At 41.7% G+C, this 22,498-nt stretch overlaps 1 protein-coding gene across 2 annotated transcripts in view; it reads right to left on the bottom strand.

The window, feature by feature from the left end:
- The window catches only part of NAV1 (neuron navigator 1), a 391,844-nt gene that overhangs the window by 291,202 nt on the left and 78,144 nt on the right, over positions 1-22,498 (bottom strand). For both annotated transcript variants that reach the window (XM_089514299.1, XM_089514293.1), the window contains exons 2-3: positions 15,879-16,709; positions 14,387-14,493 (exon numbers count right to left, since the gene is read on the bottom strand). In XM_089514299.1, coding sequence (XP_089370425.1) covers positions 14,387-14,493; positions 15,879-16,681 — 910 coding nt within the window. In that variant the 5' untranslated portion in view covers positions 16,682-16,709. The remainder of the gene's footprint in view (positions 1-14,386; positions 14,494-15,878; positions 16,710-22,498) is intronic.

Below are 22,498 nucleotides of genomic sequence, written 5' to 3'. Positions count from 1 at the left end.
ATTAAACACAAAATTTGCACAAGGTTGTTTTGTGTAGAAAATGACATTTTCTGCATGAGAAACAATGTTTTCTGCACGTATAAAATTTGTGCAGAAAATGCTGGCATCTGCACAAAACAACTATGTATGAATTTTGTGCAAAATAAGTCCTAAACTTTGAAGAGTCTTATAAACCCAAGATTTTTCACATCAGGGTTTCTTGACACTCAAATATGTTTTTAAAATCATTTTTAAAACCATTTCTATTAATCATTCAAAAACAAGAGGCTGGATGGCCATCTGTCGGGAATGCTTTGATTGAGATTTCCTGCATGGCAGGGGGTTGGACTGGATGGCCCTTGTGGTCTCTTCCAACTCTATGATTCTATGATTCTAAGACCCAGAATGAGTGAATCTGTCAGCTTCACATTTTCAGTTTCTCCCACATTTGAATTTCTTTATGTCTGTAGTTCTTTCCATCTTATATATGATTACATGAGTGGATTCTGATCAATTCTGGGGGCAAAAGAACCTAACCGAAACAAAGTTCTCCCCCATCCCTAGTAAGATGTGTGGCCAAGTCAGTCCTTGAGGAGAAAATAGAAACCAAAATGGAAGGGATAATCACTCAAATACTAGTTCCTCAGTAGGTTTGTACTGGCCTGAGTTGTGAGTGTAGCACAAGGGGGAGCTGTGTTACTGGGCTGCTGCTTCTCTAGCCAAACAACTCTTCAGCCTATCACCAGATGTAAGCTATCTTCCACAACTATCTCTGCCTCAGGTAAGAAAATCCCATCATCCTGCCCTCCTTCCTATGTCTACTTTCTCTGAGTCCACAAACACACTGTAGAAATCATCCAGTTTGAGACCATTTTAACTGCCCTGGCTCAATGCTAGGGAATCCTGGGAACTGTAGCATTTGTGATACATTTAGCCTTCTCTGTCAGAGAGCTCTCATGCTACAATAAACAACAAGTCCCAGGATTCCCTATCACTGAGCCAGGGCAGTTAAAGCAGTCTCAGAATGGATTATTTCTGCAGTGTGTTTTTGGACCTATGTGGTTTCAGTCATGGCCATCTATAGATTATTTTGTTACAAAAGCCAACAAAAGTTTGTATGAAAAGAGAGTTGTGTTAAAGACCTTCCTTGTAAATAACAAACATTAGACCCAAACCAGATATTCATGTGTGAAACAAACAAATAAAAATCATACAGTATGTTAAAAACAAGAATAGATCATGAAAACATAAAACCAAAAATCCATTTTATAGATTGAGTCACAAACCCTGATTCTGGGCTTCTTGCTCCAGTAATTCTAACTACAGTGGGCCCTCGGAATCCACTGGTGTTTGGTTCCAGGACCCCACATAGATACCAAAATCTGTGCAAGCTCAAATCCCATTAAATACAATGACACTGTAAAATGGTGTCCCTTACATTAGAATTGCAAAATCAAGGTTTGCTTTTTCAAACAAACTTATTAGTAGTATTTTCAAGCCATGGATGGTTGAATCCAGGGATATGGAGGGCTAACTGTACATGAGATAGGAGAGTGGGGCTGAGTGTGCTTCCCCCCACCTTCCATACCACAATGTCACTACCTCCTTCCTCACAGTGGAAAGGGAACATTTGAAATGGAAGAGGAACTGTTCTATGTATGGTAGTACCCTGTGTGACAATCCTTCAGTTATATGAACTGCTCTAAAAAGTGATGGATAGTGGCTACCATGTCAGTAAGAATGCAATCTGGATTTGGGTGAAAGCTTTTAAGTTTTATTTTTTTCTGAGGTGCTGAATTTATTTTAGACATATATTTCTGTCCCTTGAATAACTCCTTCACAGCTCAGATTAAAATCCAATGGAGATTCACCATGACATTCACATGGAATCTATTAGCTACTACTGGCTTTACTGTTTTCTCTTAATCTTCTGTTCTACAGGCGGAATATACCCAGCTCTATTAATCACTCTTCCTGGGATTTAGTTTCCAAAGTACCCATCATCCTGGCTGCTCCTCCCTTGACATCATCTGACTTGCCAACATTCTTCTTGATATGGGCCACCCAGAGCTGGACACAATACTCTAAGTGTGGCCTGAATAATGGAAAACAGAGTTGAAATGTTACTTGTGAGATATTTCTGTTAAAGAAGCCCCAAGCCACATTAGCTTCTTTAACTGTCAGATAACATTGCTGGTTCATATTTATCTTGTGATCCATTAATGTTTGTTGGGGTTTTTCCCCACATGTACTGCTATAAAACCAGGTCTTTCCCCTCCTATAGTTGTGTCTTTTATGTTTAAGTATCCAACAGCATGGCTTTACACTAAGCTCTCTTGAATATTATCTTTTTTTCCATTCTGTAGTAGTGTTTGAACCTGTTCAAATTCTTTTGAATCTTTATCTTTTTTTCAGTGGCATTGCTTATCCTCCCTAGCTTTGTCTGAATGGCAAATTTTGTAAGCAACCCCTCAACACTTTCATCCAAGTCATTTATGAAAACACTAAGTGCAGGTCCTAATATGGAGCCCTATGACACTCCCCCAAAGACTTTCTTCTAAGAAGATGCTTTGGTGAAGCATTAATTAGGATTTAGACTCGGTACAGAATGCCTGAAAGTGGCAGTCTGGGGCCGATTTTAGGGCTCGGGCTTGTGGAGCAACCCCATGCTCCTGAGCCCTAGTGCGTGGCACCACCGCCATCATGGCAAAGCCCCGTCCACATAGGGGCTGCCATGACAACACAAGTGCAGTGTCTGCACGTCGCAGTGCTGCACTTGTGTCATTGATGTGTGACAGTGCATCAATGGAGCATTTATGGCGTCTGTCCCACACGCCAAAAAGAACCCACTTTTAGTGGGTTCTTTTTGGTGCAGAGGGAGGCTGCGTGGTTTGGCTGCTTCAGCATCTCTCAGCAGCAAAAATAAGCGGCTCCAGCCCACCCTTTCGGGGCGGTCTGTCGAGCCTCTTAGTGAGTTCAGCTGCTCAAGCACCTGAGGATTCAATCCATTTTTTACCATTTTGTCAACAAGGCTATCATGAGCAGTGTTGCCAATTTCGCGACTTTCACGCGAAAACGGGGACTTTTCAGAGCTTTTCGTGTGATTTTCGTGCCTGGCTCTTTTTCAGTGCCTTTTCGGCGACTTTGGCCCATTTCAGCTCCAGCCTGCTGGAGTGTAACAGTTTTCAGCCAAGAGGGCTGGAGAAAAAACTCTCTCTCTCTCTCTCTCTAATGACTCCCTCTGAGAGCCAGGAGGGAGCAAGCCCAACCAACCCCAACTGTTTGGAGGAATAGTTCAGCCAATCAGAGAGAGGACAGTGATTGCCCCCCCCCCCCAGGCATTCTCAGGCTCCAGGGGTAAAGCACAGTGGCTGCAGTGCTGGAGAGAGGCAGGGAGTGAGGGATCTTGGCTGGCTTAATCCCAATTGCCTTGGATTTCCAAGTAAGACATAAGTTTTAAGGCACACAAAGGCAATACTTGATCATGGTATCATGGCTTGATGTTGTGGACTTCTGTGTGTGCCTGAGAGTGACATTTGAATTTCTGAATTCCTGAGCTTGGGCAGAGTGCCCCAAACCTACCTCTCAGGGTCGTTGTACTGTGATGTGAATGTGATGTCCCTGAGTGTGTGTGTGTGTGTGTGTTAGTGATTAAATATGCCTCTGAGCATGGGCAGGGCACCTGGTAATTTGGCATCCCTGCCCTGTCTTCCCAGAATTTTGTTTTGTGGCTCTCTTTTCGTTCCCTTTTTCATTGCCATCCATACTGCAGAAATAATCCAGTTTGGCACTGCTTCTAACTGCAAGGCTCCCTGCGATGATGGGATTCTGGGCAGAACAAACCACCAAGCCCAGAATTTCATGCATGGAGCCCTGGCTGCCGGTAAAAGCAGTGTCTCAACATGTCACAACAAACTACAATTCCCAGGATTCCCTGGTTTGACAAGGGAATTGCCTCCACGCTTCCAGATCACAGCCCCAGAGAATGAGTCTACAGGATATCAGTGTTGCCAGTTTAAGTCCACTTCTTCAGCTTCATTTGGATTTAATAACGATAATAATAATGGTGATGATGATAGAGAGATCTTGTAGCACCTTTGAGTCTCACTGAAAGAAAAGTTGGCAGCATGAGCTTTCCTAGACTTAAGCGTATTTCCTCAGATGCATGGGAATTGTAGTTCATTGTGGCACCAGAGCTCTTTCTCACAAAACTACAATTCCCAGGGTTCCTTAGCACTGAGCAAGGGCAGTTAAAGCGGTCTCAAACTGGATTATTTCTGCAGTATGGATTGGACCTTGAGCATTTTTAATAATGAAGGTCCAAAACACTGCAGAAATAATCCAGTTTGTGACCTCTTTAACTCTCCTGGCTCAGTGCTAGGGAATCCTGGGAATTGTAGTTCATTGTTGCACCAGAGCTCTTTCTCACAAAACTACAATTCCCAGGGTTCCCTAGCACTGAGCCAGGGCAGTTAAAGCAGTCTCAAACTGGATTATTTCTGCAGTGTGTCTTGGACCCAACTCAGGCTGCATCTTCACTCCAGACTCCAGAGACAATCCAGTTTCATACCGTCTTTACTGCCATGGCCCAGTGCTATGAAATCATGGGAATTGTAGTTTGTTGTCACACCAAAGTTTGCTGAGAGAGAAGGTTAAATGTCTCCGAAAACTAGAATTCCCAGGATTCCCTAGCACTGAGCCATGGCAATTAAAAGGGTGTCAAACTGGATTTATTTCTGCAGTGCGGTTGCATCCGAACACATTTCTATTTGGCACAAAGCTTCCTGAACCCCCTTCATGTCAAAAGAAATATCTTAAAAGGACTGAAAGATTCTTTGTTTGGTTCAATGGTGATTTTGAGGGTTGAAATAAGTTACAATTATTTTTATTCATTTATGTTTACGTTTATTTGCAAAACATCCACCATTTTAACATTATGGGAATTTTCCGGGAATTGTGGCTGAATATTCCGTGTGATCTGGGGGGATTCAGTGGGTTTTGGACAAACATTTTCGGGAATTATCTTCGAGGCTTGTTGGCAACACTGATCATGAGATAACTTATCAAATGCTTTGCTGTAAGAAAAATTTACTATGCCCACAATATTCCCATGATCTACCAGACGGGTAATTCTGTTACAAAAGGATACTTTGTTGTTGTTTTTTAACTGGATTTTTTTTTTATTTCATTTAATATTTATTTTGCTAAAACCAAGTGTGTAACAGGCCTATCCCTTGGTTTAGAGGAGAATTATGTCATCTCAATGGTACGACTTTCCCTCCTGATTTTGAAAAAAAATGAAAATGAAGGGTGGTGTTTGGGGAGCACGCCACCAGGGTTCTGGGGGACACAAGATTGGCCTTGGGACTACATACGTCTCACTGACTGCATGTTTCTCACTCCTGCTCAAGTGAATAAGAGAGGGTGGAATACTTATTACAGTTGGCCCTCCTTCTCCACAGATTTTTATCCACAGATTCAGGCATCCACAGCTTGAAAATATTTTTAAAAAGTATAAATTCCAAGTAGCAAACCTTGATTTTCCATTTTATATAAGGGACACCATTTCTGCTGTGCCATTATATTTAATGAGACTTGAACATCCATGGATTTTGTTATCCACAGGGGGTCCTGGAACCAAACCCCAACAGATAACAAGGGCTCACTGTATATGATTGTAATGTGTTGTCTATCATATAAAACTTGGAAGGAAAAGTCAAATTAAAACATCTTCCACTTAAATAATTTAAGAGAGGTGGGCCAATTTCAGTTTTAGGAAGCATGAAGGGTCTCTTCTAGTGAGTGTTCAGGGTACTGTACATCCTAGTAGCAGATAGTCTTTATTGTATACTAGTTAGTATTTGTCTTTATTGTATATAAATTAGTATTATTTTTTAAAGAAGTAATTTTTTAATTTTGTTATTCAGATTTTATGCTACTTGGCAGGTTTCTACTCTTTTTTCCTCCCTTATTTTATTTGACCCTTACTATGGTGCGTTACAAACCGCCATAAGGGACGTCCTCAGGACGTCCTAGGTTTAAGCCTAATACGTCCTGAGGACGTACAAGATGGCGGCGCCCCATCTACATGGGGGCTGCCATGATGGTATCACGAACACGCCGCCTCCAAACGAGGCGGCGCAGATGTGACACCATTGCGCCGCGCAAGGGCGCTTAGTGCGCCCTTTCGTCGGAGCAGGAAGGAGCTCCGAAACAGAGCTCCTTCCTTGTCTTGCATCGCTGGGCGCAGCCTTTAGATGGCTGCGCCCAGCGACGCAAGGGAGAAAGGGGCCAAGTGGCCCCTTTCTCCTCCTCCCCGCCGCCACGGGGTGTCCTTGGGGCTTGAAGCCCCAAGGACACCCCTTTCCAGGCCTCGGGGAAGGGGCCTTTTGCCACTTCCCCGCGGCCTGGAAAGCGACGGATTGGGGCCTCAGAGCTGCCGCTCTGGCCACTGAGGCCCTGATCCGGTGGGGAAAGGGGCGGGTGCAGGCCGCCGCTTTTCAGCGGTCTGTAACACGCCTTAGTAAAGTGCTGTGCAAATTTTACCATGCTCTATAAATAAATGTTAGTAATAATAATAATAATAATAATAATAATAATGATATAGTCTTACCCTCCTCTTATTTTAACCTAGAATTGGTCCTGGGCAAAGGCAGTAGAATGCTGAGCTCTGAGTAGCTGCCCCTGTTGTTCTGTGGTATTAAGTTGTTCTGTGATATCAAGTGTGATATTAGTTTAGGGCATCACCTCCCAGTTTTTCCTCGTTCTGTGATATCAGCCACCCAAGGCCAATCTGAGCATTATCATCTCTGCATCCTTGACAACTGCTCTGGGATTCTGAAATATAATGGCAGCCTTGAACCTTGCCATAAAAAGTTGCCCAGAACTCTAGTCCTTCCCCATTCCCTTCCCACTAACCACCCAATGGTACTGTTTGTTTTTAGTGGTGCTGTTGCTTCTATTTCCAGTTTATAGGCAACATATTCAGTTTCTTTCCATTTCTTTCCATTACTACAATCCAAGAGATCACTGTGATATCCCACCACTGACCATTCATACTGATCAGTACCCTTTCCACGACCACTCCACAGTATGCTCTGATTTCTCCCCCCACCTTCATCAGCCTTACTCAGTGCCCCTTGTTTGATACAAAACCTCCTCTCCTCATGCCCTTGAAAATAGAAGGGGAAAGTGGGGGAGAGTAAACATGGCTGTCTATCGAGATGGTTGAGTACCAATACTGATTATCACCCTCATGGATTTTTGCTACTACTGTACTCCAAATATGGACAGAATAGCTACACAGTAGAGCTGAACATATGCTGGGCTATTGTAGTACTAAGGTGGTGTAAGGTAACCTTATCCACCTGCTCCCATTCTGTCCCACCTCCCATCTGAAGCATACATATTTTACAAGTCACAGCAATGTGAAGAATCTGCTAAAAGAGAGTGATGCTCACAGAACTAGAAAACATGCGGTGCTGTCATGGCTCTAAGATAGTATACAGCCATTCTCTTACCCTCTCAGTTGCATCCTGCCTAAAAAACTACCAGTGCATTAACAAAATTGTGGTGTCCTGCATATGAACAACCATCCTTGCAGAGCATGACAAAATCTTTGTCTATTTCCCCCCAACATCTACATTCCCCTCTCTTTAGGCCCTGTGTCAGCTTGTTTTACAGCTCGCCCCTTTTCACTGGATTCTCTTCCACAGTCTCGTTTCCTTCTCTTATTCTTCCCCCGCCCCTTTCTTTAGCCAACCTGCCTCCAGTCTTTATTTAATAACTATTTACTTCTGTGTTTATATTCATGCCTTTCTAATAAAATATTCAAGGCAGCTATACAATAATAAAAAACACACTACAGAACAATAAACCACTAAAACCAAAAGCAGCATATTTGCAAAGATTGCTCATCCAGCTCTCCATACCCTAAGGGCTTGGGCAAAAAAGAGCAACCCAGAACAATGAGGGGAGAGATCATGAGATGCAACGTCATTACCTCCTCCTTGTGCAATTAGGAATGGCAAACAATGCCAACCTCTTTTGGACTGGGGGTTCTCTCTGTGGTATTCCCTTCACCACAGTCACAAAGACCTGTCCCATAGGCTGTTAACTGAGATCACAAAGGGTCTAGAAGTCATGCAGTGCCTTCAAGCTGAATGCACCCAAACAATCATGTTGGAGAAGCTACCATCTGCCCTCTCTTTCACCTCTAGTGCATTTCATGCTATCAGGCATATTGCTGCCTCCCCCACCATCCTCAGTAATGATTCTGTTCCCCCACCCCACCCTCCAGTGCACTGGTCATGATATGACCCAGCACCTCAGGAGGTGCTGAGCTCCCATCTGTCAAAGAAGTCAGGTTACAAGCAGCCCTGGACACATGCCTGTCAATCCATCTGCCTTTGCACATTTACACACAACACATCCGTATTTGCTGTGGCAGTGAAAATGGAAAAAGTAGTGCAATGCTGGGCTCCAACAAGGCAGGTGCATGTCTAACTCCCTTTCTATGCAGGATCTCCAGAAAGCTTCCCTGGCTATGAATCAGATCCTCAAAATGGTAGTAATTTCATGTGCTGCTGCTGGTGCAGCTGCCAACCCTACAACCAGGGTTCCCCTCACTCTTCTACTGTATCCAAGTCTGGTGTAGAAGCTCCCTTACCTGTCTCTTGCTAGTTTACCCTGGCAATACTATGATCAGAGGAAAAGCGGCCAACTTGTCAATGCGATGGTTGAAAACAGTAACATTTCAAAACCCTGACCTAAGGTCACATTTCACACTCACTCTAATTACATACATTTCTCAGTCTAATTTCCAGTGCCCTCTGCTAACAAGCAATACATTCTGTACTCCCCTATAACCCACCAGCACAAAGGAATAGAGAGAGATGTTTGAAAGAGGGAGAGAAAGAAGATATGGTTGCAGTCTTTTCTATGTCTGGTTCTGGCTCTGCCCATGGTTTGCTTCAACCTTACACAGTGCCAGCATGCAACTTTCAATACATCACCCAGAATATTTATAAGACAAGAGGCTAGGGAAGGCTATGTCTCCAGCAACAGGAACTTACACAACAAAAAGATATTCTGTTTTGAGTTCGCATTAGGGGGAGAGAAACCTTGCTAAAGGTGATGACAGCAGAAAGGCTCATATCTAAGCAAGAACAGGAACAGAATTTGCAGAATTAGGTAGGGGCTATCCAGCTTCATAAGTTTTTGTGACTATACACTTGAGTACTCCAGACCTCTAGAAATTGTTGCACTGTAGTTCCCATCATCCCTAGTCAGCACAGTCAACAGTAAGGACTAATGGGAGTTATAGTCCAACGACATCTGATGGGACATATGATTCCCACCTCTGTTTTTGAAGGTTACAGGGAGTCTGGTTTTTGGCTAATGTTGGGGGAATTCAGGCTGGGGTGAGGCCTATGGATCTCATTATGGATCAACCTACCAATAATTCAAGTACTGAGCTGACCTGACCAAATCAATTTCTGTCTGCCCATTCCTTCCCTCCAGGGAGTCCTTTCTTGCAAAAGCTCCTGAATGGGCCCATAATCCTGTTACCATGCACGTGTTGCCCATTCTTTTCCTGAGAAGCCTCAGGGAGGATTTGTATCCTACGCCCTAATGGGACTAATTCCTTTGCAAGTCCTGTAATGTGACTTCCAATCAGAATGCTGGAACTGCTGAACTGGGAGCACAGGAAGATTTCATGCAGATACAGCATGAGTCAGGTATGGATTATAGATTTCACCTTTCTTGGAAAAGGCAGCTACTGTATTTGCCCTGTAGTAATAAACTCATAATCCATTTCCATCAATGGCCACTCTCTTAAAAAAAAGTTTGCTCCAAAGATGTCATGGAACTAGTTAAAATTTGAAAATGTGAATGGCATCATTCAAGCCTTTTCCTTGAAATTGTTTTTCCTCTCAACCAAAATACAAAGGATCATGCAACAGTAAACCCTTGCTTCAGTAGGCAGGCATCACTTTTGGGGTAATAAACTCTTTTATAAAGGGGAGACAAGATGAGAGATATATCTGCAACTCATAACTTTTAAAATAATCATCTTCTTAAGAGAAAGGGAAGAAGCATTATCTCCAAAACACAGCACCTTCCAAAACCCCAGGTCTAATCCTGGTATCTCCTGCAGTTGTTGTTGTTGTTGTTTGCATGCCTTTAAGTTGTTTCTGACTTATGGCAACCCAAAATCATGGAGTTTTCTAGAGCTCAGAGTGTGTGACTCACTGAAAGTCACCTAGTGGATGTCCACGGTCGAGTGGAGAATTGAACCCTGATCTCAAGTTGTAGTCCAGCACTCAAAGCACTACACCATCCTGGCTTTCAACCCTGGAGAGCTGCTGCTAATCAGCATTAGACAATATTAAATTAGCTGGATTTATGTTTTTATGCCACTTCCTAGATTCCTTACATAAAGATAAAGGTGGGGAAGGGAAGCTTCTAGAATTCTCCTGGATAATTGTAAAAACCATATTCCAAACAAAAGAAGATTCCCCCCCCTCCCCAAAGCTCTGACCCACTTTGCAGTTACGTTTCACACAGAACTGGGAATCAAAGATGGAATGCTAATTGATGGGCCAAAAACTGCCCTGACAAGATTAATTGCTTTCTATCGATCATATACAGTTCATGACTGCAGTTCTACATGATTGAACATGTTAGTCAGTAGTATGTTAGTAGTCAGTCTGAATGTGGATATATGCTAAAAAGGTAAAAGTAAAGGTAGTCCCTTGACATGAATGTCTAGTCCTAACTGACTGTAGGGGGCGGTGCTCATCTCCACTACTAAGCAGAAGAGCCAGCATTGTCCGAAGATGACTCCGGTGGTCATGTGGCCAGCATGACTTCACTGAATGCTGTTACCTTCCCTCTGAAGTGGTACCTACCATATATACTCAACTACTCATGTATAAGTCGAGGTCAGGTTTTGAGGCCAAAATTATAAATTTTGCCATGACCCATGGATAGATCAAGGGTAAAACTTGGAGGCTCCTTCAGTGTGTGTATGTGTGTGTCTGGCACGAGCGACTCTGACTGAGGCTTTTCTTCATCATTTCAGCTTTCATTTCAGCCACACGAGCAGGCGGGAGGGGGGCTCTTAAACAAACAGCAATATCAATCAATCAACCAGGACTCTTTCTGCTTGGCTCTTTCTTGCTAAACTCCGCACCACGTGGGGAAATCTGAAACAGCTGCTATCACGTTTCCATACCGACTCGTAAATAAGTCGACCTGGAATTTTGGGGTCAATTTTGTGGCATAAATTTCTAGATTTATAGATGAGTATACACAGTATCTATCTCCTTGCATTTGCATGGTTTCGAACTGCTAGGTTGGCAGAAGCTGAGACTAGTGACAGGAGCTCATCCCATCATGCATTACTTAGGCATCGAACTGCCAACTTTCCAATCTTCCGATCATCAGAATTGGCATCTTAACCACTAAGCCACCACATCCCTGGATCTAAGCTAAGCTGAATGATATAAAAATTATAAAACTATATAACTATATAAAAACAGCTATATAGCTGGATCTATGCTAGGCTGAGCTATATAAAACCCCTTGACTTAATGAACAGCCTCTGAAGTCCCCTTCACAGCCATTTCATGCTTTATGAAGGGGTGGGCAGGATCACACACAGACACATCTAGCTACATCACCATAGCCAGATGTGAAATTATTACAACAGTGCTGAGACCTGGCTAGATCACTTTGCATTTGGCTACATCAACATAGCCATATGCTTCTGGGATTCTATCCACTCCACCGAAGCACAGAATGGCTGTGCATGGGGTTTCAGAGGCTGTTCAGTAAGTCTTTGGGTGCTCTGAATAGTGTAGAGGGAGAAAGGGAATATCAACCATATCAACCCTTGCAGTGCACTCCAAAAGGACATGTATATGCATAAGGGGACATGTACATATATGCATAAGGGAAACAGGATGTCAACCCCTAACAGTTATGTAAACTTGAAATAAGGTTACTAGATTCAATATTATTTGTCTGGACACTCAGTGTCCTAAATTAGCATAAATGCTTCACACTGATCCTAAAACAAAACAAAACAAAACAAAAAAGCTAAACCAGTAAGACACTGGAAATATATACCTGCCTGTACAGAGACTGTTCTTGGTCTCTTGGCAGCAACTCCAGAATGATGTATTTATGTTCAGTAGTCACTGTAACACATTTAAGTTGTTGTCATATGCCTTCAAGTCAACTCCAACATATGACTATCATATCATAGGATTTTCTTGGCAAAACCTGTTCAGAGGAGGTTTGCCAGTGGCTTTCTTGCAGACTGAGGGGATGGGACTTGTCCAAGGTAGGTTTCATGATTCTATCGGTATTAGGAGAAGGAATGAGGCCCTGCAGATTAACTGGGAAACGCAAAGCTTCTCATTTCAAAGAAGCCAGAATTCATGAGCCAGTACTAAGAAACTCCCCTTTCTTGGCTCATTTACCCAATTGTGTAAAAAACAGGAGTGGGGAAAACAAGAAACAATAGTTTGCATGCCCTACAGCACAACTTATTTATATTCCAGTAAATGATAATCTATAATTCACAGCTTAAAGTGAAGTGTAAATGTGTCCAATGAATGTGACCCTGTTTGAATATCCTAACTGCAATGGTGGTGGTTGTAAAAAGCCAACAAAAATCAGGAGGAGATACTAAAGCTTCATAATGCAGCTTGATTTTTCGAAAGCACATTGAACATACCTGCATTTGGATCTGACCTATGCTGAAAATTTAATCCATTTCTGAAACACCACTAAGATTTGTAGAAGGTTAGGAGACTGCATTAGCTGCCTAGGAAAACCTGGAGGGCTGCACTTAGTACCACAAAAACAAGGTCAAAAACTTTATTTTTTTTCCCACCACATATTTTCACCACATTTGGGGGTTAAAAAAGTCTTCCCCTGAGCCTAAATTGGCTCCAGATGGGCCAGAAATTGTGGCGGAAATGCACCCCATGCACTCTGGTGGTTATTTTGCACCATTTTGAGGCACACACAAAAAATCTTTTGAGAACTTTTGCAAAAATTGTTTTTGACTCCTAGAAGGTTCAGGGTAGCTTCCAAATGTTATTGTAAGCCTGAGGGCAGGGAACTGTCTATTATCCCCTCTGTTGTAAGCCACCAGGATTACCAGTGATTGGGCGGCATATAAATAAATCCTATTATTATTATTATTATTATTATTATTATTATTATTATATGCCTTCCATACCACACAAGTGCATTTGAGGGTATTCAGTATCAAAGAAAGGTTTTTGAGGGAAAATACTTTGCCAAAAAAATATTTTTCATCCAAAAACAGCTCTGGAGATGCATGGAGCCTACAAACTGCACTTTTCCCACACTTATATAACCAAATACTGTATAACGGGATGTTATAGTGAGATGCTAGAAATAACCCCTAATTAATTATCCTATCAATGCTGAGCATTACCACTGAATAATAGCAATTGCAGTCAAAGTTGCTCTGCAATTCCTTTCTGTTCAATAAGGAATGCTTTGGTTAGTAAGGTTGGTAGCATCATGTAGAGAAAAGGAATGTCTGAGCAAAACATGCAGAAAACTCATATTTTAACTGTAACAGGCTAATCAGTGCACATTTTCCTTAATAAATATTCCCTAGATGCCCTGCATAATTTGGATATAGTCTTTTTCAGCCATGCAAATTCAATTCTATTGCTTCAGATCTCAACAGGCAACTGGAAAGGGATCCCTTGTGTGAGAGGAATCAAGAATGGCAGGTGCATACATGTGGGTGTATACACACACAGACACATATGTGCAAATAAATATCTATTTGTTGTGCAGGAATCAAACACTCTCCCTAAAGGAAGGGTGTTTGTTGCAGGTATATCAAAGAAAGGATACTAAGTGACAAATCAATATGACCATTCATTTTTTTAAAAAATATATAAATTAAAAGATCACAGAAAATATTCTTACTACATTGACTGCCAATACTGGCAATGATTGCATATATCTAAAGAACTTAGTAGCCAACATTCTCTTTTGTAGGCTCCTTTATATTTTACATTCACCTATTTTCCATACATACATTGGATGAGTTGATAAAGCCCTTTTCTCATTCAACAGGTATGAGGAACATATCCTGTGATACACAAATAAAAACAGACCAAAGCTAGGGGGGTAACCCAAGATTCAAGCCTAGTTCAAAAAGTGTGAAATAATCATGGTGTGCCCATAGGTCCAGTACCAGCCTGTTGCCCAGTTCAAGCTACCAACTTCTGCTACATTCAGCACACAAAAAACAGACCAAATTCCTTCTGCAATCAACCATGTGCCATGCACTCTGACTACTTGCTACCCATAAGAAAGATATCCATCCAGTATTTCTACTTACCTATGATTCTCAAGCTGGGTACAGGCCCTTCAGTAGGACTAGGCTGCTGCACTTCATATGTGTGTTCTTCCTTAGGAAGACTGTTTCTGTCTTTTTCATTTTGTCTCCTAGTAGGTAGGAAAAGCACACTAGGTCAGTGCCACTCTATACTTATCATACATTTGTTGAGCTACAGCCAGGGGGGGGGGGGGACAAATTCCAGGGACCAAGGGATAACCCTATCATCTAGCATTGTCCTCACTGTACACCAAGCAACCATTTCTGCCCACCCAGATGCTTTGTGCGTCACCCTGAAAAACAGGGTAGGGGGATAAAATTGACCACTGACACCTCCCAAAGCTTACAGGGTGAATAACTGGCCAGTTGGAGCCATTTTCATCAGGGCCAGACCTGCTTTAGGCATAAAGGAAGGGTTTAAAATAAGTTTGTTCACACAGTTGCAACATAAACAAATTGCATGGAGAATTCCTTATAGTTCAGTCCATTGTTCATCCCTTTATATGACCTCTGTACAGGACTTCTGACCAGATCCTTCTAAAAGTCACTAACTTCTTTGATCTAATGTGACAACTCACATGATTCAGTTACCACAGTGAATGTTTGGGCTGCATAAAGGTTCACTGAACTGAGGCCTGTTACAGACAGCCAAAATAAAGCTGCTTCGAGTCACAGTGGAGGTATGGTGTTTTAATGATGCATGCGTCCTAAGAGTCCAGAAGTCTCACCAAAGCCACACTCCATCCCTAAGGACTGGAGCGTGGCTTTGGTGTGACTTTTGGACTCTTAGGACGCATGCATCATTGAAACACCATACCTCCACTGTGACTCGAAGCAGCTTTATTTTGGCTGTCTGTAACAGGTCCGAGTGTTCCTGTTACTATTGTACCATGTACCTCCAACTTACAACTAAACATAGCTCACCTTCAGGGTTCCTCAACAAAGCTCCTGCAGGTCAATTGAGCATTAACATGAAAAATGGTGGCTGAGCTGGACACTAAGGAAAGCAAACACTTTTCTCTGAGCAATCTAATGCATAGATCCACTGAATTCTTACCTGATCAGTTTTGTCATAGTTATATCTAATTTGGTTCTAACACTGACTCTAACATGGAGTTGGTTCTCTTGTTAGTGTCTCTGCTATGGCTCCTATCTGCAAATTTCATAAAATGCTACCCTTGAACAGAACTTGGAAATGTTACCTTTTTGACTACAACTCCAGAATCCCTGGCCAGCATAGCCAAAGTCATGGGGGATTCTGGGCACTGTAGTAAAACAGGAAACTTTTTTTTTCAAACTCTGACCTTTAACAAAAAAAAAAAAAAAAGCAGTATTTTGTGGAGTGGGGCCACTGCCTTTCTCTGTGTTTGCTTTGGTGGAAAGAGAACAATCCAGGAGACCTCCTCTCTCCCCCGAGTGTTGAAACTGGATGACTCAGACAGGAACATCCCAAAGCACCTGCCAATGATTTCACATTTACAGACATGCTACTCACCGATAATGAAAAGGGGCTACAGTGGCCATGATGGGATGGTTGTGCTGTGGAACAGAAGAAAAACTGATGGGTCCAGTGTGTAGCGCAGGGCCCTTATTAAGGTTGCTTGTATCCAATGAGATCACTTGAGGTTTGTCCTCCATTTTGGATGTTCCACTTCCTTTCCAGTTTGTTTCTGAGGTCCACTGGTCTTTTACTGGACAACTCTGTGGCCTCTTTGTGGTGGGTCCCTCTGAAGACCTGGACAACAAAGTCTCACTATACAGGCTGAGATAGGAAGGGCTCTTCCCTGGGAGGTGAGAGGTTTTTGCAGGTTCAGAAGCAGTGGTAAGCTTCCCAGGACCTTTCTTGACACTTAGGCTGCTACTGTCTTCTGCTTGTCTTGTGACATCTTTTACTCTCTCTGTTGCTTGTACAACAGCTTTCTTAGCTGAGCTGGCATTTCTGGAACTGGCCTTATGCACCCCTCGGGGACTACTGCAGCTAGGCACCATGCTCTGGCTGAGATTGGACTCCATCACGTCCATTCCAACATGACTCTCAGGTCCCTCTGCTTTCTTGAGACCGGGCTTCTGCTTGGATCCTTTGGGAGTTCCACTGCTTGAGCTAAGCACTCCCTTGCCTGACCTGGGTGATGGTGCCCTCTGTGAGGGAACCGCTCCCACACTGTTCTGCCTTGGGGGTAATTTTGGTGATGCCACCAGAGTGTGTATCTTGCTGTGGGATGCAGCTCTGGGAACAGGAATAGAGGAGGCATAGTGGGTACGTCCAGTTGCGTTCACATTGGCTGTTCCATTCATCATCAGCAAATCTCAGTTGGCAAGGATCAACCTGGGAGGGGGGAAATGCAGAGGAAGTTAAGGCTGAAAGTTTTATAGCCAAATCTATCTATCCAAGAAACGTGGTAGGTTCACCAAGTGGTTCACTTTTCCTTGGGTCTCTTTTTAATGAATATTCATGTTACTGAAAAAAGTAATGCCCATCCCCTAAGAATTAATTACCATCATTGTATGTTATTCATTATTTGTTACTTAAAATATTTATTCTCTGACTTCCATGATGGTATTATTACTAATGGAAACCATTTAAAACAATTCAGCTCTTAAACAATGAAGATCAATTGAACAGACTAAAAACATATTAAAAATTTTTTAGCATGTTTAATTGAACATTTTAAACCATCATTTCAACACGTTAAACATATTAGACAATAGTCTCAATGGACTAAAACTATGATATTGGTTTAACAAGCTACAACAGCTTTTCAAACATGGTTTGAAACCATGTACATGTACAGTGGGCCCTTGGTATCTATTGGGGTTTGGTTGGAGGACCCCATATAGATACAGAAATCCATGGATGCTCAAGTCCCATTAAATACAATGGCACATTAAAATGGTGTTCTTTATATAAAGTGGCAAAATCAAGGTTTACTTTTTGGACTTTACATATTTTTGGAATATTTCCAAACCATCAATAAAGATAAAGAATCTGTGGATAGAGGGCCAACTTTTCTCTTCGGGAGAAAAACAGTTAGTCCCCAAAGACTTGATTTTAAAAAGCCATATATTATTTTGACAGCAGAACGTATTAGTGTCAGAACCAAGTGGGGCCAATGTAAGGGCCCAAGGAAGGCATTCCACAAACAGAATATTGATGGCATATACTAGGTCTTAAGATGATAATAACAAAAAGGAAGAACAAACTGTAAACTGATAGTAATCTTACCACAGCCAAACAGTACTTACCTTTTTCTGAGCTAGTGTTATTATCATCTTAAGAACAGTGCATGCCACTGATTTTTCATGTCATTAACATTTTTACAAGTATTTGGATTTGTGCTATGTTAATATAACATTTAATGCAACATTTAAATCACTTTAGGTCAGTGCTACTGATTTTTTTCTCCTAGGACATTACTACATGTGGTTTTAAACCACAATTACACCAGGAAAGGAGCAGCTCTGGTAACAGTTATTGCACGACAAAACCTCCGACTTGTTGCTGTTCTGTCCCAACCTGTTCCTTCCTGGGGGAACCCATCAATGAACTGGCAAGTGTGCAAGTCCCTGGGTGCAAAAACATTGTTCCCAGGACAGCTGTGCAACTGCCAGTCACATGGTGTCAGTGTCCTTTCGTATTCCCTGTCCTCCCTCCCCCTTGATATTTCCAAGCACCCTGATTTTGTTGTTTTTGTGTGCCTTCAAGTTGTTTCTGACTTTTCTCTCTCTCTCTCTCTTTCTTTCCTTTCTTTTTTTGAACGTCAATCAGGGTAGCAGAGTTCCAGGATTGTACAGAAAAGGATTTTAAAAAACAAACAAACCTAAAGGCATGCTGAGTAGGGCATAAGAAAGGGAGATGGGGTTAAGGAGAATCAAGAAGACTGTTGAGAAGAGGCACAGTGATGGCTTCTCTACAAGCACTATGTTTCCTTTTATTTATTTTTTGTTACTAGCATGACTGTTACAAGAACAGGGCTCATGCGGTAAGGTTCCTAATCAAATATTTCAGTTCAATTATTTTTAGCTATACAAGAAAAAAACATTTCAGATAATTGTACTGTACATCATATGAATTAAGATGATATTTTTAAAAAGTTCTGATCTCCTAAATTTAAATCAAACATATTAAATCAGATCTGGAAGGCAATGGCAAACCTCCTCTGAACAAATCCTGCCAAGAAAATACCATGATAGGTTTGCCTTAGGGTCACTATAAGTCAGAAATGATTTTAAGTTACACCACAACAACAACAAATTAGTTAGGGTATCAGGGGAAAAAATCACAATATAGAGATGACTGGGAAGAGAGTATGAATATGTACACACAAACACATGCCATGCTGTCAAAATGTGAGGATTCTTTGAGGTGAGATATATAATGAAAGATCAATTTCTTCACTTCTACATTTCTGATGCTCAGTTTCATTACATAAATAGCTGGGGACTAAAAATGACGTATAGTCCAAGTGTTAGCCCAAGAAATGATCTCACATTACAAAACTTTAGTGGCAGTTGAGAAACTTGACAGCCACAATGTGTTCATGAAGCTGTTCCCCTTCACTGGAAATCCTGCTGCAAGGAATGTTTTTGTTTGCATATGCCTTCAAGTTGTCTGTCGTCCTATGGTGACTCCATGAACTTCATAGGGTTTTCTTCAGCAAAGAATACCTTGAGCAATTCTCATGTCTACCTGGGGATCCAACCACACTGTTTGAGAAACACTGGCCTGCAGCATCTAGTATTCTTTGGCGATCTCCCATCTAAATATTAACCAGGGCTAACCCTGCTTAATACTTTAAGATCAGACACAGTCTGGTGACTTTAAGGTATTGAGACACTCATTGCAAGGAATAGATAGATATTTGATAAGGATAAAAATTCAACAGAATATACAGGTTGAGTCTCCCTTGTCAAAAATTCTAAGTTCTAAAATATTCCAAAACCCAAAAAATCCAGCAAGCTCATAGTCTTGGTTTTATTTTTGATTCTTCCCTGTCGTGTATCCCCCAGATCCCAACCACAGCTAAGGCATGTAGATTCTTTTTATACAATATTGCCAAAATCTGACCATTTCGATCTGCCTCTACTGCCAAGATTCTGATCCATGCCCTAGTGGTCTCACGACTTGATTTCTGTAACATCCTTCTGGCAGGGCTTCCTCTTTCTCACCTCCATCCTTTGATTTCTATGCAGCATTCAGCTGCACACATTATTAAATCCGCCCACCGCTCCGACCATATCTCTCCTTTGTTGTCATCCCTTCACTGGCTCCCCTTCCCCTTCCGTATTCAGTATAAGCTTCTGTTGCTGACTTTTAAAGCCCTCCATGGGCTGGCCCCTCCTTATTTATCAGACCTTCTTTCTCCTCACCTTCCCACTCATGCCCTCCATTCTGGTAGTCAAGGTCTGCTGTCTCAGCCCAGGATTTTCTCTGCCCTGTCCCAGATTCATCCCTTTTCACTTGCTGCCCTCACTCCTGGAACCTCCTTCCCCCACAAGCTGCATGGGTCATCACTTCTTTAACTAGTTTCAAAACTGACTTGAAGATCATCCTGTTCAGAGAAGCATTGCCAGGCATTGCGTGACTATTATTTGCTATTTGATGTTTTTAATTTGTTGCCTGTCTTATTGAACCCTTTCCTGTATGATTATGTATTATTTATATGTATTATGCTCTTATTTCTTACATTGTACACCATGGGCAGGTTTACTTTTATCTATTTTATTGTTTGTATGTACAGCGCTGTGCAAATCTACAGCGCTATATAAATAAAACATAATAATAATAATAATAATAATAATAATGTCCACATGGGTAGCTGAGATAATGACACCTTTGTTTTCTGATAGTTCAATGTATACAAACTTCATTTCATGCACAAAATTATTAAAAATATTGTGTATAAAATTACCTTCAAGCTATGTGTATAAGGTGTAAAGGAAACATAAATTATTTTCATGTTTAGACTTTATCCCATCTACAAGATATCTCATTATATATATGGAAATATTCCAAAATCCAAAAAATTCTGAAATTCAAAACATTTTTGGTCCAAATCAGTTTGGATAAGAGAGACTCAACCTGTAAATTATCAATGGGATGCAGACCATAGTTTCACTGGCATGCTATCATCACCAGATTTTTTATTATTTTTAGGCCAAATAATTTCAGCAATGTAGCAAGAAAGGAACAAATGTATATTTTTATATTTTGTATAAATACAAACAAAAAAAGAAAGAAACATATTAGCAGGCATGTCTTACTCCCTGTTCAAGTGACTCTAATGTTCTCTTATTTATTCTACTACTGAAAAAGAAGGAATTGTTTCCTTTTTTTAAACACCACAATGAATTACAAAAACTAATTATTTTATTGAAATAGCTTTCCATACTCTGCCAATTTTAGGGAAATCTTTCAGGTTAAAGAAAAATAATGAAATGTCAGTACAGGAGCAACCTAATTGTTTACAACTCATTCTAGAAACAGAGATAGGAATGGGGAAAATAACATATCTTTATCAATAAAGCTTCACCAGTGTAAAGCTAAAAAATTACTGACTTTGTTGACATAAATACTTTCCACAGTAAATATGATGGGGGGGGGGGGAGGAATCAAAGCTTTCTAAGAATCCCACTATCAAATGGAAAAACAGCACAAAAAGTGGTCAAACTAGCCAAACAGGGACTCACTAATTCCTATACTCCATTGCAACTGGGCAAGCAGCTATCCCCAATAATACACTTGTCCCTCCACATTCACTGGGGTTAGGGGCACCGGACCCCCATGAATGTGGAAAGACCACAAATAACAAAAACTCTATGTTTTTACCTGTGAGAACACCTCTCTACGAATCTCCAGTGCAACTGGAGAACCAATATCTGCCAGACATTGACCATAGAATTGCCTAGTGGAGTGTTCTCTCTACGAATCTCTAGGTTCTTCGGTGCAACTTTTGACCATACAGTTGTGCTGGAGGACCTAGATGTTCCTGGAGAGAACATATTGATAAAATCAGTGAATAATAAAATCCTCAAAAGTCAAAGCCGCAAATGTGAAGGGATGAATGTACAATGTTTTCCCAATCCTCAGCTCTGTTCTTCTAAGAGACCTGCTCAAAGCTCCCACGCAGATGGCCCATTTTCAAGTCTTTGTCCTTTTTCCAAAGGTCTTCAGACTCTCCACTCAAAAATGTCAGTGCCCGGCCCAAATGCAGAGACTTTGGATACCACCTTCTGCTTTGAGGAGGCCCCAGTGCTTTACAATGTCCTACACTCCAGCATCAGAGTCTCCTGCAACTCCTTAGAATCAACCTTCCTGCACTGCAGCCCCAGAACAGGCAGCCCTGTGAGGGAGGGGGAAAGGGAGACTTACCTGAATCTTGGGCTACACAGAGTCACCACCACTCACATGCTGCACCTCCCTCCATACAGGAATGCAACATTTGGGGAGTTCAAATCCTATTGCTCACCAGATGTTTTCTGGCCCAAACATCCATCTCTCTCTCTCTCTCTCTCTCTCTCTCCTGCAGACTCACACAGGATCCTATACTGCCTGCCAAGTGGTTACTCTAGAGCTGGGAGGCAGCTTCTCCTCCCAATGCTAAGCTAATTTATGTTGCTAAGCCTTTTGGGTGATGGAAGCTCAGTCACCCTTGTCACAGTTCTCAGACCACTGAGAGTTACAGCTCCATAACAATCAATCCCTTTTGTGTTAGAGTGTGTGTGTTAGCAGAGGGAGGAACAGATGATAGATAGATAGATAGATAGATAGATAGATAGATAGATAGACAGATAGACAGACAGATAGATGAACAAATATGAAAAAGATAAATCCTTTCCTGTTTGTCTCTGCTTGTCTCAACCTTTCCTTCATCCTGTCCTCCAGCTGCTGTCTTGGCTTCAACCTTGCTCCATCTGGAAGGGCAGGAAACAGAGTTAATTCCTGAGAGGAAGTTTGCTCTGAGTTGTTTGCTTGTTTTTGTTTTTAGAGGTACTTCACTGACCCTATTCTCAATGGCTCATTTCCTAAAATCCTGCCTGCCACCGCCTTGAGAGAGCACAATCTGAGAAAGAAATATATTCTAGAAGGAGCAGGAGGAAATCCCCACATTCTGATTT

This window comes from Sceloporus occidentalis, unplaced genomic scaffold, assembly GCF_023333645.1.
Source record: "Sceloporus occidentalis isolate IW3139 unplaced genomic scaffold, rSceOcc1.0.p SCAF_3, whole genome shotgun sequence".
NCBI classification, from domain to species: Eukaryota; Metazoa; Chordata; class Lepidosauria; order Squamata; family Phrynosomatidae; genus Sceloporus; species Sceloporus occidentalis.
This window is presented reverse-complemented; position numbering and strand designations above follow the sequence as displayed.